This window comes from Betta splendens, chromosome 13 (genome assembly GCF_900634795.4).
Source record: "Betta splendens chromosome 13, fBetSpl5.4, whole genome shotgun sequence".
Taxonomy (NCBI): Eukaryota; Metazoa; Chordata; class Actinopteri; order Anabantiformes; family Osphronemidae; genus Betta; species Betta splendens.
Window position 1 is genome coordinate 10,360,181 of NC_040893.2, and position 18,055 is coordinate 10,378,235.

The following is an 18,055-nucleotide window of genomic DNA, read 5'->3' on the forward strand; positions in this document are numbered from 1 at the left end:
CGACAGACCGAGAGCTGACCGGCTGACAGGGGAACTGATTTGACAGCTTAGCCTCCACCACACAAAGCTTCCTACCAATTTATCACCTGTGAGGATTTACATTGTTAGTCACAGTAAACCAGCCTGTTACTATTACCTGCATAAAAGTCAATAGAAGCCTAACGTGCTGCTACAAAAACAATATGAAGATGTGATGTTGCTTAATTATGATGCAATAGGATTACAATTAGTCAAAATGTAAAAGCAGTGAACATGTGAGTCCACCTTCCTTATCTGGCTCCCTTTAGGGTCAAGCATACATTTTAAAGCCTCTTAGAGGAGACTATGGTGGCAGGCCTGGCATCTGAGCAACAGCGATGTCAGCAGGATCTGGCAATGACTGAGCAGTGACAGACGAACTGATTGTTTGACAGTTTCACTAAGGTGCTGTTCCTTCCTCTTCCCTCCATCCCCCACTATAGCTGCCCACCACCTCCATCCTGTACAGTCATACCTTACGTCCTCCTTCTGTCTCTCTCCATAAGCTTATTTTTATAGCACATATGATCCCTTCATCATCCCTTCTCTCCTGACATTACCTGGCAACCACCTGAACAGCATGTTGCCATGGTAACCACTCTGCCCTTCCTGTGTGGTCCGCATACAGTGCAAGCGCTCCTTTGAATGCACACACATACAGTGAAGCGAACAGGCTCTCACACATGCATCCTGTTTTTGTGATCAGAGTGGCACACAGGGTACCCAGACGGCAGGATGTCCTGAGGAGACCAGTGTGTGTGTGTGTGTGTGTGTGTGTGTGTGTGTGTGTGTGTGTGTGTGTGTGTGTGTGTGTGTGTGTGTGTGTGTGTGTGTGTGTGTGTTTGTGGCAAATGCCTAATATTTTGTGTACAGTGCGTTCTGCCTGGTCTACGTGAGTTCATTTGTACAGTACAGTATGTCTGCAGCTTCATTCCAGCATTTTCTGCATTTAAGTCCATGGGAAAAGCTACAAGTCATAATAAAATGCATTACCCTAAATGGCAATTGCACTTTTGTGCAGAATAACGTTTTTCACCCATTTTCTTTATACCTGAAATCTCCTCAGGCAGCTTTTGTCCTAGCAGTGGGAACTGATGATTAGTGAGCAGTATGAGCAGTAGTGAGCATTGTGGACATGGTTAAAATCATAATTTCTTTCTTCCCTAGACAACACTGCCTTCTCCTTCCATTTGACACGTTCCTGCGAACTGTGCAAACTGGCAAACAACTCCGCGCACAGTCCTTGATGCTGCCTTCTGTTTACTCTCCCGCGTCTTCACCTGTCTCTGTCACTTTCGCTCACTTTCCCTTAGCTGTCTCTCTTTTGCAGTTGTGCGTCTGCCTTTTCAACCCACTTACTTTCTCGACTTCCTCCTAAATCAATATACTTGATTTTCTCCACCCGTCTCTTCCTGTCTGCAATACTGTGCCTCTTTGTGTGTGTGTGTGTGTGTGTGTGTGTGTGTGTGTGTGTGTGTGTGTGTGTGTGTGTGTGTGTGTGTGTGTGTGTGTGTTGTGCTAAAGCTAAAGTTAAACTATTTCGGCTATCTACTGTACTTCTTCAAAGTAAGGTTAAATAAGTAGCTATGCTACTATGAGGAAGGCACAGGAAATAAATTGCGCTAGTTTAAAGGAGACAGCAGACATTGAATGCATTAAATGGCTCTTATGCATTTGTGGTTTCGTATAGCTGCTGCTGTTAATATGTGTTATTGTACAGGCGCTGAAAACATTATGAGGAATTTAGAAAGAGGCCTAAAAACCCATATGCTTTAGGTCTCATGTAAACTGACTTAAGGAACTTATAGTATTTCAAGAGCCACCCGTGATGTTTTCACTGTGTTACATGTAACAAACAAAGGCGTAGGACATGGACGCCAACACCAGCCACAGAATGCTGCTCTTCTTGGCCTGTGGAGCACAGCAGAGTGACCCCAGTCTGAAACTATTCTAGTAGTAAGTAACACTTACGCGATAAAACACACACGCTTTTGATTGATGTTAGGTAATTGTGGTTGACTCCTTCACAAAGACGCCTGACTGAGACAGTGAAAGAACCACATCTTCCCTTTTTTGCTACATCAGTGCTCGTACTAGACTTTTTTCTATTAAGTGCTTAAATCTATTGTCTTCCCACAGCTTATGCCCTTCCTCTCCACACTTCCTATTCATTTTTCTCTCTTCCTCTCGCTCTGTTGAACAAGCTGATTGGCTGGGTTTCTGTCTGTATCGCCAGTAGGGGGCCAATAAGGGAGTGGAATTTCCCTGAGTTACTGGCAGTGGTCGATTACCTGAGAGTAGTAGAAGGAGGGACAACAACAAGAGGCAAGGGTAGATGGGTCATAATAAAATGCTATTGTGGTAAAGAGACATAGAGACTAATTATATTGCCTATAGGATGTTATAAATGGATCTATTTTCTATTCACCGTGGCTCTATAAAATAAACTGTTGTACTCAAATTCCCACACATAAATACACACAACAAAGCACACACCTACAATTAGGAGAGAATCCATTGTCCAACTGAGATTGGATGGTGGGGCTGTTGCTAGGCAACCTCTATTTCTAAGGTGAAGGAGGCACTGCTGAGGGAGAACAGTAAGCGATAGAGAGAGCAATAGAGTGGGGGGGGGGGGGGGGGGGGGGGGGTACAGAGCGTCTGCAAACTGAAGGCACTGACCACAGGAAGCTCATATTTAATCATTCACACCACATGCAAATGAATACACACAGGTACACACACACACACACACACACACACACACACACACACACACACACACACACACACACACACACGCACACACACACACAAACTCCTTCCCTCTCCCCATCCTGTCATGTGCAATGGTGACATTAGAGCTAGAAGGCAAGTGTGATTTGTGAAGAAAGCTGAATAGAATTCATATTTGTATGGTACTATTTCTTTGCAGATTTGTAGAAGGTGTGTGTGACTGTGTACATGAAGGGGGCTTTAGATGAGTAGCATCAAAATACAAACGAAATCGCTCTATTGCTTCAGCGACAGAGAGCAGTTCTGGGTGTCTACTTAGACAGCCCCTCAAGTACTGCTTAGCAAGCGCACTGTGCTGATGCAGTCTTCTACTGGGAAATGTACTTGGCTATGTGTGCCCTGGCAGATCTGCAGAATGTGCGACCAAGTTGCTGCCTAAGAGGTGAAAATAATTTGATGGAAGTCAAGAAACTTGCTTTTAGAAATGCCTACAAATATTTTCCTTTAAGTCAAAATACAACTAGTCCAGATATTTGGTCTGATCGGTTTCAAGAGATAAAAATTAAGATTGATTCACTGAATGCCCATTCATCTCAGGTTTAAAGTCACATTATCTCTAGATATATAAAGGCAAAAAACACAGGCAGGAAAAGCAAAAGGCTTGGTTTACCAAGGCGGTCTTACCTGTGCATAGTCCCTCTCAAGCTGCCCCTTCTTCAAGCTGTAGCTCCTGCAGAGAGAGGGATTTGAGAGTCTGACTTAAGTGGCAAACAGATAATAAATTAAGTTTCCATTCATAATATGTGTTGCACAATGCAGCATGTCTCAAAAACCTTCTGTCTCTTGCTAGAATATTTTTATATATCTAAAAAACCAAAACGTTAATTATATTAGTTTATAACTAGACCCACAATATGCACAAACGTTTTCCTTATCCTCAAACATGACGTAACGTCCAGCTCAGGAATGTGCAGAATGAAAGCATAATATTTGTTATATGAATACACAAATAGATCTACTGAATGAGCAAAAGCATATAGAAGATAAGATTACCTCACCAGGTGAGCACATTGTTCCTACATATCTGACAATAATATTGTTTAATAAGCCATCTCTAATTTTCTATAATCAGACCTAATCCCAGTTACTGTAACTCAGAAACATGGACAAATAAGGAACTGTTCTAAGATTTGTTTACATGTTCATTTAAATAATGTGTTTTTTTCACTCTCTCCACTCATGTTACATTTGGAATAGATACAACCAAGCTTTTAAGGGATGAAGAGTGCAGAAAAAGCCCTGCTGGGATTTGGGGCTATTTTATTTAGACTTCAACTGCTGTTTACAATAAACTCTAAACAACCGTGTGACTGTGTGAGGGAACCTCATAGCGTCAATTAAGTAGCAAAAGAAAAAAGAAAACCATGGCAGATGACACTTACTTTAAGTGCAGACACCATAATTACTGCCAGTTCTATCTGTACTAATGACAGTTCTACCCAATAGGGCAGGGATTTTTGTCAAATGTATTCACGTCGGTGCGAATACATGTGACAAGGCCACGTATTGATGGTGGCATCACACACAGCCTCGTTGGCGCAGTAGGCAGCGCGTCAGTCTCATAATCTGAAGGTCGTGAGTTCGAGCCTCACACGGGGCAGAGATTTTGAAAGTAGGGAAGTTGCTTAAAATATTGAAGAAACTCCATCTTAATCTAAAGAGACATCCTACAAACTGATCTGTCACATTACAGACAAGTCACTCCATTCTGACAGTAGACACTTTATTGCAGTTATTTGTGTGCCTGTGAACACTGATGATATCACACTTTCACAGCTGTTTTTTCTTTCTGTTGGAAGACAAACTAAGTTAGACAGACAGTGACAGCTGTTTCTACTCTTTGTGTCAGCTTGCTGCAACGCAAGGTTCGGACAAACACAATTCTGGGACTACGTCAAAAAATGATACACTGTTTCAAAATACTGTATATAAACCAATCCACAGCACACCTTTCATTTCAAAATTCAGTAGCTTCAAGTCTGAATGAATTTCCACTGTCCACAGCCAGACAAAATGCGATAATATACATATACATACATCTAGAAGGTTCAGCTTTGGGCCCTCTGTACTTGTACTTACTGTACTCAGTAAGAAAAAAACATGCTAATCAAACAAGGCACACGCTTGAATAAATAATGAAAAGCCTTTGGCAAACACTGAATGATGTTTAGGTCCACTGAACCTTCAGTTTCATTAAATCATAGCTGTCATGTTTTATAAATAAGAAAATTTTACACCTTTTTTACATCACTTCAGCTTTCAAGATGCCTTGGAACTAAAATTTGTAATACCTGTGATGATTCTCACTCAATCTAGCAGATTTTAACTCATCCTCCATTTACAGACAACCTCATTTTACTGTAACAACACTTTTGCTGGTTACACAGAACTAACTTGAAGGCCATGACATCCTTTTGTGTCAGAAAGCTAAGCAGGTGGGGCTGCAGAAAACTTATCAATTCTATTGACCTGGAAATTTTAGGGTAAATCAAGTCACTGTCTCTACATATCTTTAACTATCAAAAGCCAAGCTGCGTTATTTGGTGTTTGTACCGAACCTCATACTGAAGTTAGCACAACTTCACAGCATCCACTGATCTAGGAGCTCTGTGACAATCCCTTGCCCTTCACACTAATGACAACTGAGGACTGCTTACTAGAGCTACTAAACATAGCAGACACTTCAAATAGCTGTTGTGCAACCGATGTAGCTGTAGGTACATAATGTATATGTTATTGCAGATCTTAGCTAATACTGCTTTCCCAATCTGTATGCATCAGTGTCGTTCTGTCTCTACAGATTACTGTTGAATTATATTGCTTCTGCTTCTAGAGATACCTCACTACTCAGTTTATTTCAGCTGTTACTTTTTTGGGGTTATGTTTATTAAATCCTCTGAATCATCACAAACTAGATAGATAAATATGTCCAGAAATGTGCCCCTAGAAGTTTAAGTGACTGTTTGCTTAGACCCCAATTGAGGTAGTTTTTCAATCAATCTACTATACGTTGGTAAAACACAATAAAAAAGAGACACAGTTTAAGGGTTGACGAACTGATGCATCCAGAGAGAACCTTGAACAAAACTATGACGTAGGCAACTTAGGAGACAGTCAAAACTTCACAATGACTAAAAGCATATCAAAAACTTAAAACTAAAATGATGGATTCCGAAAGGAGATAACGCACATAAAATCAACAGCGCCACCTGCAGAAAAGGCACTGCTGGGATTCGAACCCAGGATCTCCTGTTTACTAGACAGGCGCTTTAACCAACTAAGCCACAGCGCCACATAATACTGAAAAATTATCTGCTGAATAAGTTTCAGTAATTGCAACTGGCTATGGCACTGACACAGGTGAAAGGAATTAAAAACCATTCACTCTATACAATACCAGCATTGCTACGGACTCAAACACACAAGCTATTGTCCGCTCTGATATTATAGTTCAGGCTTACACAGACCCACACTAGGCATGTCTAGGCTTCTCAAGCTGCCATTGCTTCACTGCAATACAGATCTAATAAGTTCACCAGTAGGAAATACTGTACGTCACACCCACTGCATAGTTGTATGACAGTGTTATCCTTAGGCCAAAAGAACAATAAACAGAGCACACCTCTAAAGTGTGTGGTTATTTAACTGCATGTGTATAATCATCAGTGTGCTTGTCATTACAAAACTAAATCTATTAAAAACCTGTGGTGTTAGATTAAATAAATATAGACTCACACTTGCCTTGCTAACTCTCTTTTGTTTGTTTCTTTGTTTTGGCTACAGTCTATTCCAATTCATATTTAAACCCCTCCATCCTCTCCACCTACACATTTATGCTTCCTCTCCTTGGGTTTATTCCTTCATCTTGGGCTATGTGCAACCCCCACCCCCCGTCTGCCTGTCATGTTTGTGTAGCACATGGGGCTGCAAGCTGTGTCAGTATCAGCTGAAGAGAGAAAAAAGTGCCTGCACTTGCAGATGAGTATGCCTGGCAGGAAGTACTTACTCTAAGTGCTTCAGAGTGGACACTAAGTCTATGCACTGTACAGTATGTGCATGTGTGTGTGTGAGAATGCACCGCTCCAAACTGCACTGAGGGCTAAAAGTTAATTTTAAGGTTAAGGGTCACTTTTTATCTATGAAGGTTAAGGTAAGGAGCTAGGGAATGCATGGTGTACATAATTAGGGAAGGGCAGTACAGGTGCATGTGTGTGTAAATGTTGAGAGCAAATAGGGCTGAAAAGTAGACAGGGACTATTGAAATGTGGCAAAACAGCTGAGATCAATGCTTGACGGGACACAGAGTGAGATCAGTGAGAGCAGAACAAGCAACATGAGTCACAGAACGCGGCAGAAGTGGAGGAGGGTGGTCATGTTTTCACACTGCGTGATCGCAACCACAAATAATGGAGCACACTCTGCAGCACTCTGCCGGGCTGCGCCGGCATTTGGACAATGCAAACGGCCACTGCTGCATTTCACTGCTGAATAAAACATAGACAATGAGTTATGAGAAGAGAACTTGATTCTTGGCTGCTATGTTCATGTTAAAAGGCACTGGTGTCACACATGCAAACCCACTATCTGTCTCACAGTTGCAGAACCAACCGGTACACCAGCTCTGGTGTTCATACAAGGTGCTTCAGCAGACCGGTTCTCAATTTGATGTCACACTTAAAGTCAGGAACATAAAAAACTAGAAATGACCTGATAAACCCCAACATCCTAGGTGCTGCGTTAGAATGAACCCTGTGTGCTGACTTGAATACAATGTCCTCGGGCTCTGACATGTGTCCACAGCATCAAAGCAGACACTTGCTGATTACTCCATCAGAATTATCAAAGGGATCTCTATGGTTGATGTCGGTTTGTCGCTGTTTGATGCTGAATCACTTAGAACACTTGAATCTGCCACAGAATAAAAACCTCTACACTGACTGACTGCGCGGTGGGCTGCCGTGGTTAATTACTGTCAGGAAATTGGTTCAGGGAAATAGAAGTGACAGGGAATAAAGGTAATTGAGCATGATGGTTTCAATTTAACAAATCTTGAAAACGCCGCAGTAGATAAGAGGTGATGCGATCCCTGGATCTAGGCTAGCACAACAGCAGTAAACTACATAGCTTCTGTTAAGGAATATTACACTTTTTGAATAAATGGGAAAAAATGCAATCCAGCCTTCAAAAGTGCGTCCTGTCTGAACAAAGCTGATGAAGATTGATAAATATGACGATGTCCGGATAGAACTTTGATGAAGTGGCAGGTATTTAGAGCAGGCCCTATTGCAAATAGTTGCAGTGTGATACCCTCAGTTATATTTTTGTTTTAACTTATTAACATATAATAATATAAGTCCAGCTGACCCCTCAGTTATTAAACCAGAAACAATGTGTTTTTGACCCACTGTTATTGTTACAGTCATTACCAAGGGGCTTTGTGTGATTTCAACCCTCAACGTCTTCTGTGTTGTCATTTCACCAGACACGGAAGTCGCCTAATTACATTAACAGGGTATGAAACTGTGTTAAGTCGGGTCCTTTTTTGTTGATTGTCCCCCTCTTGTTCAATTATGGAGGCTGCAGAGAAAAGCATTAACGAGTTACTGTGATAGGATTTTGGGTTCAAATTGGGTTGGCTCATGTGGCTACTCAGCGTGAAGGCCCATTATGTTTTAATGACATCTGCTGATAATTCATAGGCTTTGGTCAATAAATTTGATTGAAGCACAATTTTCTTTTATTCCACGCAAATGCACCACATAACACACAGATGTGGTCTGTTAATTCTAGTCCAGCACTTCAAACCGATGCAGCTCTGTGGTCGAGATGAAAACATTTTCTTAATCAGCACTTGTACATTTCTTACGGTCAGCACTGGATGGTGGGTGTGCTTTTGCAGCAGTTGTGGCAGACATAAGGGTACGGAGGATTTAGCTGGATTGAGGACACCAAGTTGACTCCCTAAGTCCATCAGCTCTCATCATTTGCTCCTCTCTCTCTTTCTCTTATCCCCTTTAAGACTAGTCCAGCTAAAATGTAGTCCCAGAGGATTAAAGACACTACCCTTTCTCCAGGTTATCAAATTAAATGTTCATATTTTATTGTAAATTTCTTTTACGTTTTGGTTCAGACACAGGCTGACGGCATTAGAGCTTCAAACTAGTACAAGTGTGTGTGCTTTGATTACAGACAGTCTGTGGATTAATTAGGGTAAATAACTTTAGAGCAGCTTTTGGGATTTGAGAGTTAAACTCTACTGCAGGCTTTGCACTGGAAAATGTGTGTCTGTTGGCAGTGTGTGTGCTTCATTAAACGGTGACACTTTCCCTGTCCGGTGGGATCTAGGGAGATCATAATAAATGTTTTGTCCTGTGAAAAGTACTGCTGCATTATTTGTTAAAAGCGCTCTACTGTAAATTATGTTCTCGGCCAAATACTGTATATGCTTTACCAAAAATAGTAACAACGTTGTGTCACAATTTCACAAACATACTGTAGCCTAAATTCAGATCCAGCAGCCAGGACGCATCAACAAAGCAGATGCTTGTTGCTACAGGGCCTTGAGTCCAGCTTCCCAGTCACAATGCAGTCTCCCTGATCATCTCACTTTCCCGCTGCTCAGAATTTTACCACCATAAGAGTGTGTCATCAGAAATAATTACAAAACATTAAAGGCTGCAAAAAACACACCAACACGCTGCAGGCAGCATCTTTCAACCATGACAACTTGGAGACCTTCCGCCAGTGGCATGTGGCTCCATCCCTCACTGACTGAAAGGACTAACACACTGTGGTTTTAAATGCCTAAGTGGCTCTACCACAAGCTACACCAAAGCCTTGCTCTCTGTCCAAAACTCAGCAGCAACAAGGCAATCTGTCCACAAACAGCTGGAACTGTCCCTAAGGGTAAGGAGGGGGGAGACAAGAGGTAGAGAAAGTGTGATAATGAGAAACAGAGAGAAAGACAGAGGTGGAAGCAGAGGAGTAAAGTGCATTAGACACTTTGTTGTCATAAATAATCAATGCTTAGTCAACATAAGACACAAGAGCGTGTGAAGGAACCATGGTTTCCTCTCTTTGCCAAATCTGCAAGGGAAACCAGCCAGAATCACACAGAGTAAACAGAGCTAAGCCAAAATGAAAAGGAGCTACAGAGACAGAAAAACAGCTATTCTGTTACAGAAATTAAACCAAGAGAGCAAAAAAATAAGAAAGAGACAAAGGGAATGAAATTTGGAAAGGAAGAGGGAGAGAGCAAGGAGCAGAAAGAGTGGAGCAGGAAATGCCTTCGTTCTTTTCTCAACCCCTTTGTCCTCCTCAAGCTGGAATATGACAATCCCACCCTTCCTCATTTTTTCTTTCAAGCTGCTCTTTCCTCATTCATTAGTTGCTTCCTTTCTTCATTTAGCGCTGTGTTGATGTGTGCGTCACGGCCACACTGGACTGTGACTAGATTTCAAGTCATCAGGGAGTCATTGCTGTTACAGTGGGTGAAACAATACCTCATGTCTTCCAGCAGGTCACATTCGGTCTGGTGTTTGAAGTGGAGCCTTGTCATCTGCTCCATGTGTGTGTTCTTCAGCTCCTGCGTCACTTTGACCTGGAGGAAATATAAAACTCATCATGTGGTAACTGAATATATCTCCTGGCTCGTCATAAAAATATTACTAAAGACCTGTAAAAGCAAAAAAGCAAGCATCAGCTGCAATCATATCATATACACATTGATTAGTAAAGGTTTTTATCATTGGTGGCTGGATCGAATGTTACATGTTAAATGTCTTACTCAAGTATCACAAACACTATTATATAATATATTCCAGTCTAACTAAATACCAAGAGGTCCACAAAACAAATCTATTACATATTAAGTAACAAACTGTTAAAATTGTTTCTACAAAAAAAACAAAGAGTAAGTCCTCAAAAGCAACCGGACATGATCAACAAATATTTGGCATTTAGGCTTGTTTAAAAAATGGAATTATTTATGACAATTCATCATTCATTTTAAGTCCAAAGTGCGGTAAGCGGTGGACCCTGTGAAATGAGCTACTAATGGGAATGCATGCCTTCAAACACACTCATGCGCGCACACACACACACACACACACACACACACACACAGAAAAACCACCATCATTTTATCCATCTGCCAATCACCTGTCATCAAGCCCAAGTTTAATCAGCTCTACAGTCTACCTGAAAGTAACACACACATGCACGCAGACAGACACACACACGTAATCCAGTATACAATAATCAATACAATAATTATTGAGTTTTGATAAGAGTTCTTGCATTCAAAGATGACTGAAGACACTTTTTGTTCATAGATGTTAGAACAGGCTGGAAAAGCAAATCAAATCGTCACATATACAAAAGAACAGGGACTATAACCTGCACCAAAAACCCCGAAAAGAGACACCATAATATGAACACAAAGAAGTCTGAATGCACACATAAACACACAGTTGCTGTTTGAAGGTCACTGTGTATTGTTGGATGAATTCCACAGGCTATTCACCAGAGTAACAGTGGGCAAGTTCATGACTTTTCTGGACAAAACAATCAACAACATAACACTGGCATAATACTGTGGAGAACTCGATTCTTTCATGTTCCGTGTGTTCTGAGGATAAGAAGGGAGTGGTTCAATGTGTTATCAGCGCAAATTGACTTCACTTCATTTTAACTTCTGTCACTCTTAGAAAACCACAAGGCGCAATGAGAAGGAGTGATAGGCAAACACAGAGAGGGGCGGGCAGAGATTAGAGCGAGTAAGAATGAAGGGAGAAAGACACAAACGGCAAGGCCGACGAAGAGGAACGGTCACCGAGATGAGGAAACTGACAGTGAGAACTTAAGGTTGGACATAGAGAGGAAAATTATGAGGCAAATCCATCTTGATTCTTGGTCTGTGTTAAACGATAGGGAGATGTAGGGAATGTAGGAGCACACACACACACACACACACACACACACACACACACTGATGTAGGAGACGTTGATGCAGTAGCTACTGTAGTAGTAGGCCTCTAATACTGCTATGACAAACTTTACTATCTGATAGCAGTTGTTTTGTGTGTACATTGGCCTTTTTTAATTTTGCTGTTTCCAAACAAATTGTGTTGTATCACTGCCATGACAATAAAGTCTTCCTTTAACTTTATCTACTCCGCTTCTCCCCACACAAATATCCACTGCATTAAAAGTGTGTTTCGCTGTCGAACACAAATTAAGATCTCACGTTCAACCTCATCAGGCCCCATCTTTAACGCAACATAAACGTGATGGGGGCGACCTATAGACGAGCTTCAGGAGCTACAGTGTATGTGTCGCACTGGGAATAAAGTGACTCGTAGCCAAAAGCCACCGCTGATAAACTGTGGCTGTGCTCCGTGCTCACATCAGTATTTTCCTGCAAATGTGGTTCAAGTATTCGGGGTATTTTTAGCCCGAGAGCCGCACTGACAGCTGAATAACGACATCCTACAAAATTCATACGGCTATAACGGCGATACGCGCCGTGGCTCGTGGAACGCCCGTGATTAAAGGATCTCGGCGCTTCACGGGCGTGATATGACACGTTCAAGGACGCGCAGCGCGGACTGTAAACGGCAAAGCGGGAATATGTGGTAATTAAGAGGAATCCGCGCTGAGGTTCACAGCGGGGTAATTGGCTCTCACGCATCTATTTCGGGAAAGCACGCGCACGTACACACGTACACACTCGAGACCGGCCTCTCAACACTCTCCCGTCCTCACACATTAGATCTCCATCTATAGGGGGCTGTGAACGCAATCAGCAGAGGGGACCTGGCTCCGGCTGCCATGACCCCGCTCCGACCGAAGGTCTCCTCCCGAGACGAGACGCGTGACAGCGTGGAGAAGCGGCGGCTTTTTGTTTTGCCGTCTCGATGTCACCGTCGCGTAGACGCTGGCAAAGGAAATCAACACGCCACAAATAATCTGTTAATCGGTTAAGTCATTTTTGTGGCGGCGCCAGCTATGATGTCAGAGTTGCAAGTTAGCGTCTAAATGTTGTTTTGTAGATCGCTTTGGAGAAGTTCTGTCTACAGGGAGGCGCATTAAACGGACATTACGGATATTATAGCTGATATTATGGGGTATTTCTGTGGAAGGGGCGACGTTAGCCCGCCTAGCTACATCCAGCTAACGTTATTTGACGTTTGGCTGAATATCCATGTCACTGGGTTACTACGAACCCCGCTAGCAGGCGGTGCTAATGTTGGCTAGCGACGGGCTTTTAATCCAGCGCAGCCAGACGCTTCTGTGTGCGGCTATTAAACACAATAAGCACATGTGAGGTTACTACGGTGGTATCTGTCATTGTCCGCGCAGCCCAGCTCCAACATAACGGACCCCGGAGATCACTCACCTTCCTCGGCGGCGGCTGCATTTTGGAGTATTGACATGAATGGTGATTCCCTTGTGAGATGTATTGTAATTCCGAGAGGAAAATCCAAATCAGTGCGGGACTAATGTTTAGTTTCCTCCAACAGAAATCCTCCCCTCCGAACGACAGGGAGGAAAGACGGGACTTAGATTTGCACTCCGGCGGCCATGATTGATGATAAACGGCTACTTTATACGGAGCAGACGCTGAAGCTACGAGGGCACACCGAACGCACTTGTGCTGGATCCAGCCACTGCTAGTCTGCTGTTACTGTACTGTGCTGTGCTGTGGGGCAGGGGATCAGACAGGCGGAGAAGAAAAGGCAGAGCGAGGCAATGGGGGTGATGTGAACGGGGAACCCCTTCTATAAACCAGCTCGACGGCGCCCCAATGCGGCCGCGCGCGGCACAGCATCCGCTATGTGCTCGAAAACACGCGCGTTTCTTCCGCCTCTGCTCCCCTGTCGTCGGCACGAGCCCCGAGGAAGACGTGCGCAAAAGGTGTTTCGCGAACAACGGCGGTTTTAAACATGTGCACGCGGGGGTTATTTTTCATCGAAGCATCGGCCTTCGCTTGAGCTGCTCAAACGGGGAGAAGGAGGCTGCGTCTCCCAGACCTGCATAGCAACAAGAAACCGCAGTCGATCGAGGAAAAATCGATCATGCAGAAATTGAAAAAGAAAATTAGGAAAAATCAGAATATCAGAATTAAAACTGAATTCAATCATAATACGAAACACAACAAATGATAAATATAATATACTTAATTTATACTAAATATTACATATATATAAGCCGTGAGTTATCATGATGTCAACAAGGTCATTCATTGTTTACCATAAATTACAACAGAAGGTGTCTGTAAATTGGCACAAACAGCAGCTGGAAACCAGGTTTCGACGTGCGACATACTGACAGTGCGCTCCATTATTTTATGGTTGACGAGTTTTAAAGTAGCATTGACTCACAGGAAAAACGCCAGCCTGGAAGCAACCACTTTTGTATTTCACACGCCTGCTGCTCGCTCTGGGGAAGGTTAAGGGTCGTGTAATCATTAATACGCAGAGTTTCAACACCTGGAAGTTAAGTTATTCAAACCCATGTAGACTCACACTTGCTACCAAAGGAATACACGCCTCTGCATTTTTATAGTGGCACTGCCACGTATAGTGTCATTGTCAACATTTTTTAACGTACAGTGCCTGTGGTTTTTGCTCGTGATTTCTCTGTCTTCCTCTTCTGAGGTAAGACTTTCTTAAACTATTTATTACTTTGGCTGTTTTTTTTTATGTGTAACTTCACGAAGGGTCACTTTTACACCAGTACAGTGAGGTATGAGAAGAGCTACAGTGTAGTCAGCATCGGAGCTGCAGGCGCAATTACTCACACGCTGTGTACAGGCTGCAACTTGTGAAATATGCACACACCTCTATAGGGTTTTTTTCTCCACTCAATACATTATGTTAGGTAGGAATTCACCCCTCAGCCTGCTCAGAAGTACAGTAGCCAGTAACTAGCTGCATGTGAGAATGAGGACACCGTACCAGAGGTAACAAGTTTAATACAGAGTGAGTGATTTCATTTCTTTTCAACCTCTGGGCTTGTTGCGAACTGTTTGTTGTCTCCTGTGTTCATCTTTTCATGGCACGTGTAGGGAGGACAGTGGAATATTAGAGGGATGTAAAAAGAGGTTCACTAGGAGCTGTTTTTAGTCAACTTGAACACAATTCAGCTTGTGATGTGTCATTTTTGAGTTATTACACATCTGGACTGGAGCGTTCAGTTGATTGACAAAATATATGTCATGTAAAGAAACTGAAACAATTGTTTGTGCAGGGTCTGGTTTGAATTTAAGAGGTATTTGTCTGCGGGTCCCTCTCTCCTCTACCATGAGGTTTTGGGAAAACTCTGACAACAGCAGAGGATTAGAGTCTGTTTTACGCACAAGTTTCAGTGAATCATCAGTTATTATCCCAGATGTGATAAAACATTGAAGGAGCATCTACTAACCTCCGATGCTTGATTAGGTGAAGCGTTTGGGAGCAGAGTAGCCGACCAGCACACTGCGGACTAGAACCACAGCAGTCACTGATGCAGAAACGTGAGGAGGGCAGAGTGAAATGCTTTACTCTAAATTAGACGATTCAGGCTGTGACTGGGTTTTTCACATCCAGTTACACCGGCGCTGGTGCTGTGGTTACCGACGCCAACGCCTCAGGCTATTCAAATTTCATTCACGGATGCCTGCTGAGCTCACTTTTTCATTCATACTCTACCCCGGGGCCCTGCCCTGCTCCAAACATGTACAGACCGCAGACATATTTAGTTCTGTTTAATAAATACACAGGGAAAAAAGACAAGTTTGAACCTTTTCTTCTGTTATTTTGGTTCTTGACATTGTCTAATAATTTCGAATCGTTCTAATCTCTTCCTTAGCTTCCTACAACTAAGATGGCCGCGTTTGACAACAAGACCAACCTGACCAACGTCAGCGCCCTTTCCTGTAAATTCAATGAAGACTTCAAGTACATCCTCCTTCCTGTCAGCTACTCTCTGGTCTTCGTGGTGGGCCTGGCGCTCAACGCCACGGCGCTGTACGTGATAGTGTTCCGCACCAAGCGCTGGAAGCCCTCCACCGTCTACATGTTCAACCTGACCGTGTGCGACCTGCTCTACGTCTTTTCGCTGCCCTTCCTCGTCTACTACTACGCGGACGGGAACGACTGGCCCTTCAGCGAAGCGCTCTGCAAGCTCATACGCTACCTGTTCTACGCGAATCTATACGGTACAGTTTGAGTTGGCATGAACCCGTCAAACCAATGGGATCCAGCCTTCAGTGCATTAACAGCCTGTTTGACCTCCCTCCGGCAGCTTCCATCCTGTTCCTGTGCTGCATCAGTCTCCATCGATTCGTGGGCATCTGCTACCCGATCCACTCGGTCTACTGGGTCACGGGTCGACGGGCCCGGCAGGTGTCTGTGGCCGTGTGGGCCTGTGTTTTATTCTGCCAGGCTCCTGTTCTCTACTTCTCAAGAACAAGGTGCATTTCTTTCCTTCTTGTATTTAAAGTGTCTCCAATTGTGGACTACTGATTATGTGTCACTGATTAATTCCTGTTTGAGCTCCTGTTTGAGCTCCTGTCTTCTTCTCTCTGTGGTATTTTGCAGGGATGACACCACGAACCACAGGATCTGCTACGACACCACCAGCGCCGAGCATTTCGAAGACTTCCTGGTGTACAGCTCACTTGTGTCCGTGCTGCTGTTTGCCGTGCCCTTTGTGGTGGTGATGGTGTGCTATGGCCTCATGGTGCAGACGCTTCTGGAGCCCGGCTGGGCGTCCGAAGGGGCCGGGGGAAACGCGACGGCCCAACGGGCCCGGCAGAAGTCGGTGAAGATGATAATCATTGTGCTGGCAGCGTTCATGCTCTGTTTCCTCCCTTTCCACGTCACCAGGAGTCTTTATTACTATTTCAGACACCTAAGGAAGGTCAATCCGACACAGGTGAGAAACGCACCGCTTTTTTCTTCATCTTGCTGTGTTACAGTCACTTCAGGACTCGCGTGTCTCATGTTTGCGTTCATCAGGTTAGCTGTAAATTCCTGGAGGCCTCCAGCGTCGCCTACAAGGTGACGCGACCTCTGGCCAGTCTCAACAGCTGCTTGGACCCCATCCTTTACTTCCTGGCTGGACAGGACGTTTGTAGTAACCTCAAAAAGAAGAGCAAGGCATCTGCATCCGAACCCAAGGAAGCACAAACCCAAAGTGTGAGTCAGCGCTTGACAACTCCACTCTGATTTCACACATTTCTTATTGTTTCTCTTCTTTTAGTATCTGTAAATATAGAATAAAAAAGTGGGCTGTCTTTGGTTTATGTTTAATATTCAGCCAGACCATTGTTTTTTTGTCTTTTTTTTTGCCGGAGTAGTTTAGTAGAGACACAAATGACAGAGTTTGACCATATGGTTGTTCTGATATCACTTAGAAGACAAAGCGTTTTAGTTGTAACAGTTACTGGTGGTGTTTGAACTAAGTAACATTATTTATTACAATATGATGTACAACATCACCACTAGAGGGTGACACTGCCTAAAAAAACTGAAGGACTACTGCTACTGTGCTTTTTTCCAGAAATTTTCTGTATGATACGCACACACCAGTGTCCAACCCCAAAAACACATGCAAACACAAACTCACAACACACCAGCAAATGACACAGTCCTTAAAATATACCTTCTCTTTATTTGGAGAGTAAAACATCATACAGAAAAATGTAAAGATTATAAATGTCATTTACAGAGTGGATGAGATGAATGTATCTTTAAACGTTTCCTCCTCGTGTAACAACAGCACTTCAGTTTAAAAACATTTAATGTTGTAGTAATAAAAAAATCCATGGAAATGTGCAACTGGTCCAACCAATAAATATCCAGTCCCCCAGACAAACATTATATTCCTCATAACATCAGGATAAGAAAATATGAAGACTAATAGCTAAACAGCTCTATGATGAAAGTACACCTGAGGGTGAAAACTAAAACCAACTGAGCAGCATCAACCACTCACCCTCTGCTGGTCGAGGTTATTATTTAGAGTATAAAAATGCCCGTGTGTGTACTTAAAGTGATGGAGGCGGTGTTACTGTGTCTGGATCTGTCCAGTGCATGTGTGTGTGAATGTACAGGTAAGAAAGTCTTGCAATAAAATGATGTGTATAGTTAAATATCATGTGGATCCCACATGCAAGCGTGAAAAGGACTGACCTACAGCACATGTGGTCGACCTTGCTGCAACGTTCCAGGCGTTTCCAAGCAGCACCCCTGTA

At 43.2% G+C, this 18,055-nt stretch overlaps 2 protein-coding genes and 2 non-coding genes across 9 annotated transcripts in view; 2 read left to right on the plus strand and 2 right to left on the minus strand.

The window, feature by feature from the left end:
* LOC114867610 (F-BAR and double SH3 domains protein 2-like) overlaps positions 1-13,346 on the minus strand; it is a 35,996-nt gene extending 22,650 nt beyond the window's left edge. For both annotated transcript variants that reach the window (XM_029170430.3, XM_029170429.3), the window contains exons 1-3: positions 13,214-13,346; positions 10,317-10,414; positions 3,439-3,484 (exon numbers count right to left, since the gene is read on the minus strand). In XM_029170430.3, coding sequence (XP_029026263.1) covers positions 3,439-3,484; positions 10,317-10,414; positions 13,214-13,234 — 165 coding nt within the window. In that variant the 5' untranslated portion in view covers positions 13,235-13,346. The remainder of the gene's footprint in view (positions 1-3,438; positions 3,485-10,316; positions 10,415-13,213) is intronic.
* Positions 4,342-4,414, plus strand: trnam-cau (transfer RNA methionine (anticodon CAU)). Its single transcript has one exon. It is a non-coding gene; the product is annotated as a tRNA-Met (tRNA).
* Positions 6,033-6,106, minus strand: trnat-agu (transfer RNA threonine (anticodon AGU)). Its single transcript has one exon. It is a non-coding gene; the product is annotated as a tRNA-Thr (tRNA).
* Positions 12,267-18,054, plus strand: p2ry2.1 (purinergic receptor P2Y2, tandem duplicate 1). Of its 5 annotated transcripts, none has more exons than XM_029170434.3 (5): positions 12,267-12,486; positions 15,667-16,015; positions 16,102-16,270; positions 16,398-16,734; positions 16,818-18,054. In XM_029170434.3, the coding sequence occupies exons 2-5, from the start codon at positions 15,682-15,684 to the stop codon at positions 17,025-17,027; spliced, it is 1,050 nt and encodes a 349-aa protein (XP_029026267.1). In that variant the 5' UTR covers positions 12,267-12,486; positions 15,667-15,681; the 3' UTR covers positions 17,028-18,054. The 5 variants fall into 5 exon arrangements, with proteins under 5 accessions (XP_029026267.1, XP_029026264.1, XP_029026265.1 ...); XM_029170431.3 differs by lacking the exon at positions 12,267-12,486 and adding an exon at positions 13,597-13,731; XM_029170432.3 differs by lacking the exon at positions 12,267-12,486 and adding an exon at positions 13,923-14,798.
* The last annotated feature ends 1 nt before the right edge of the window (position 18,055 follows it).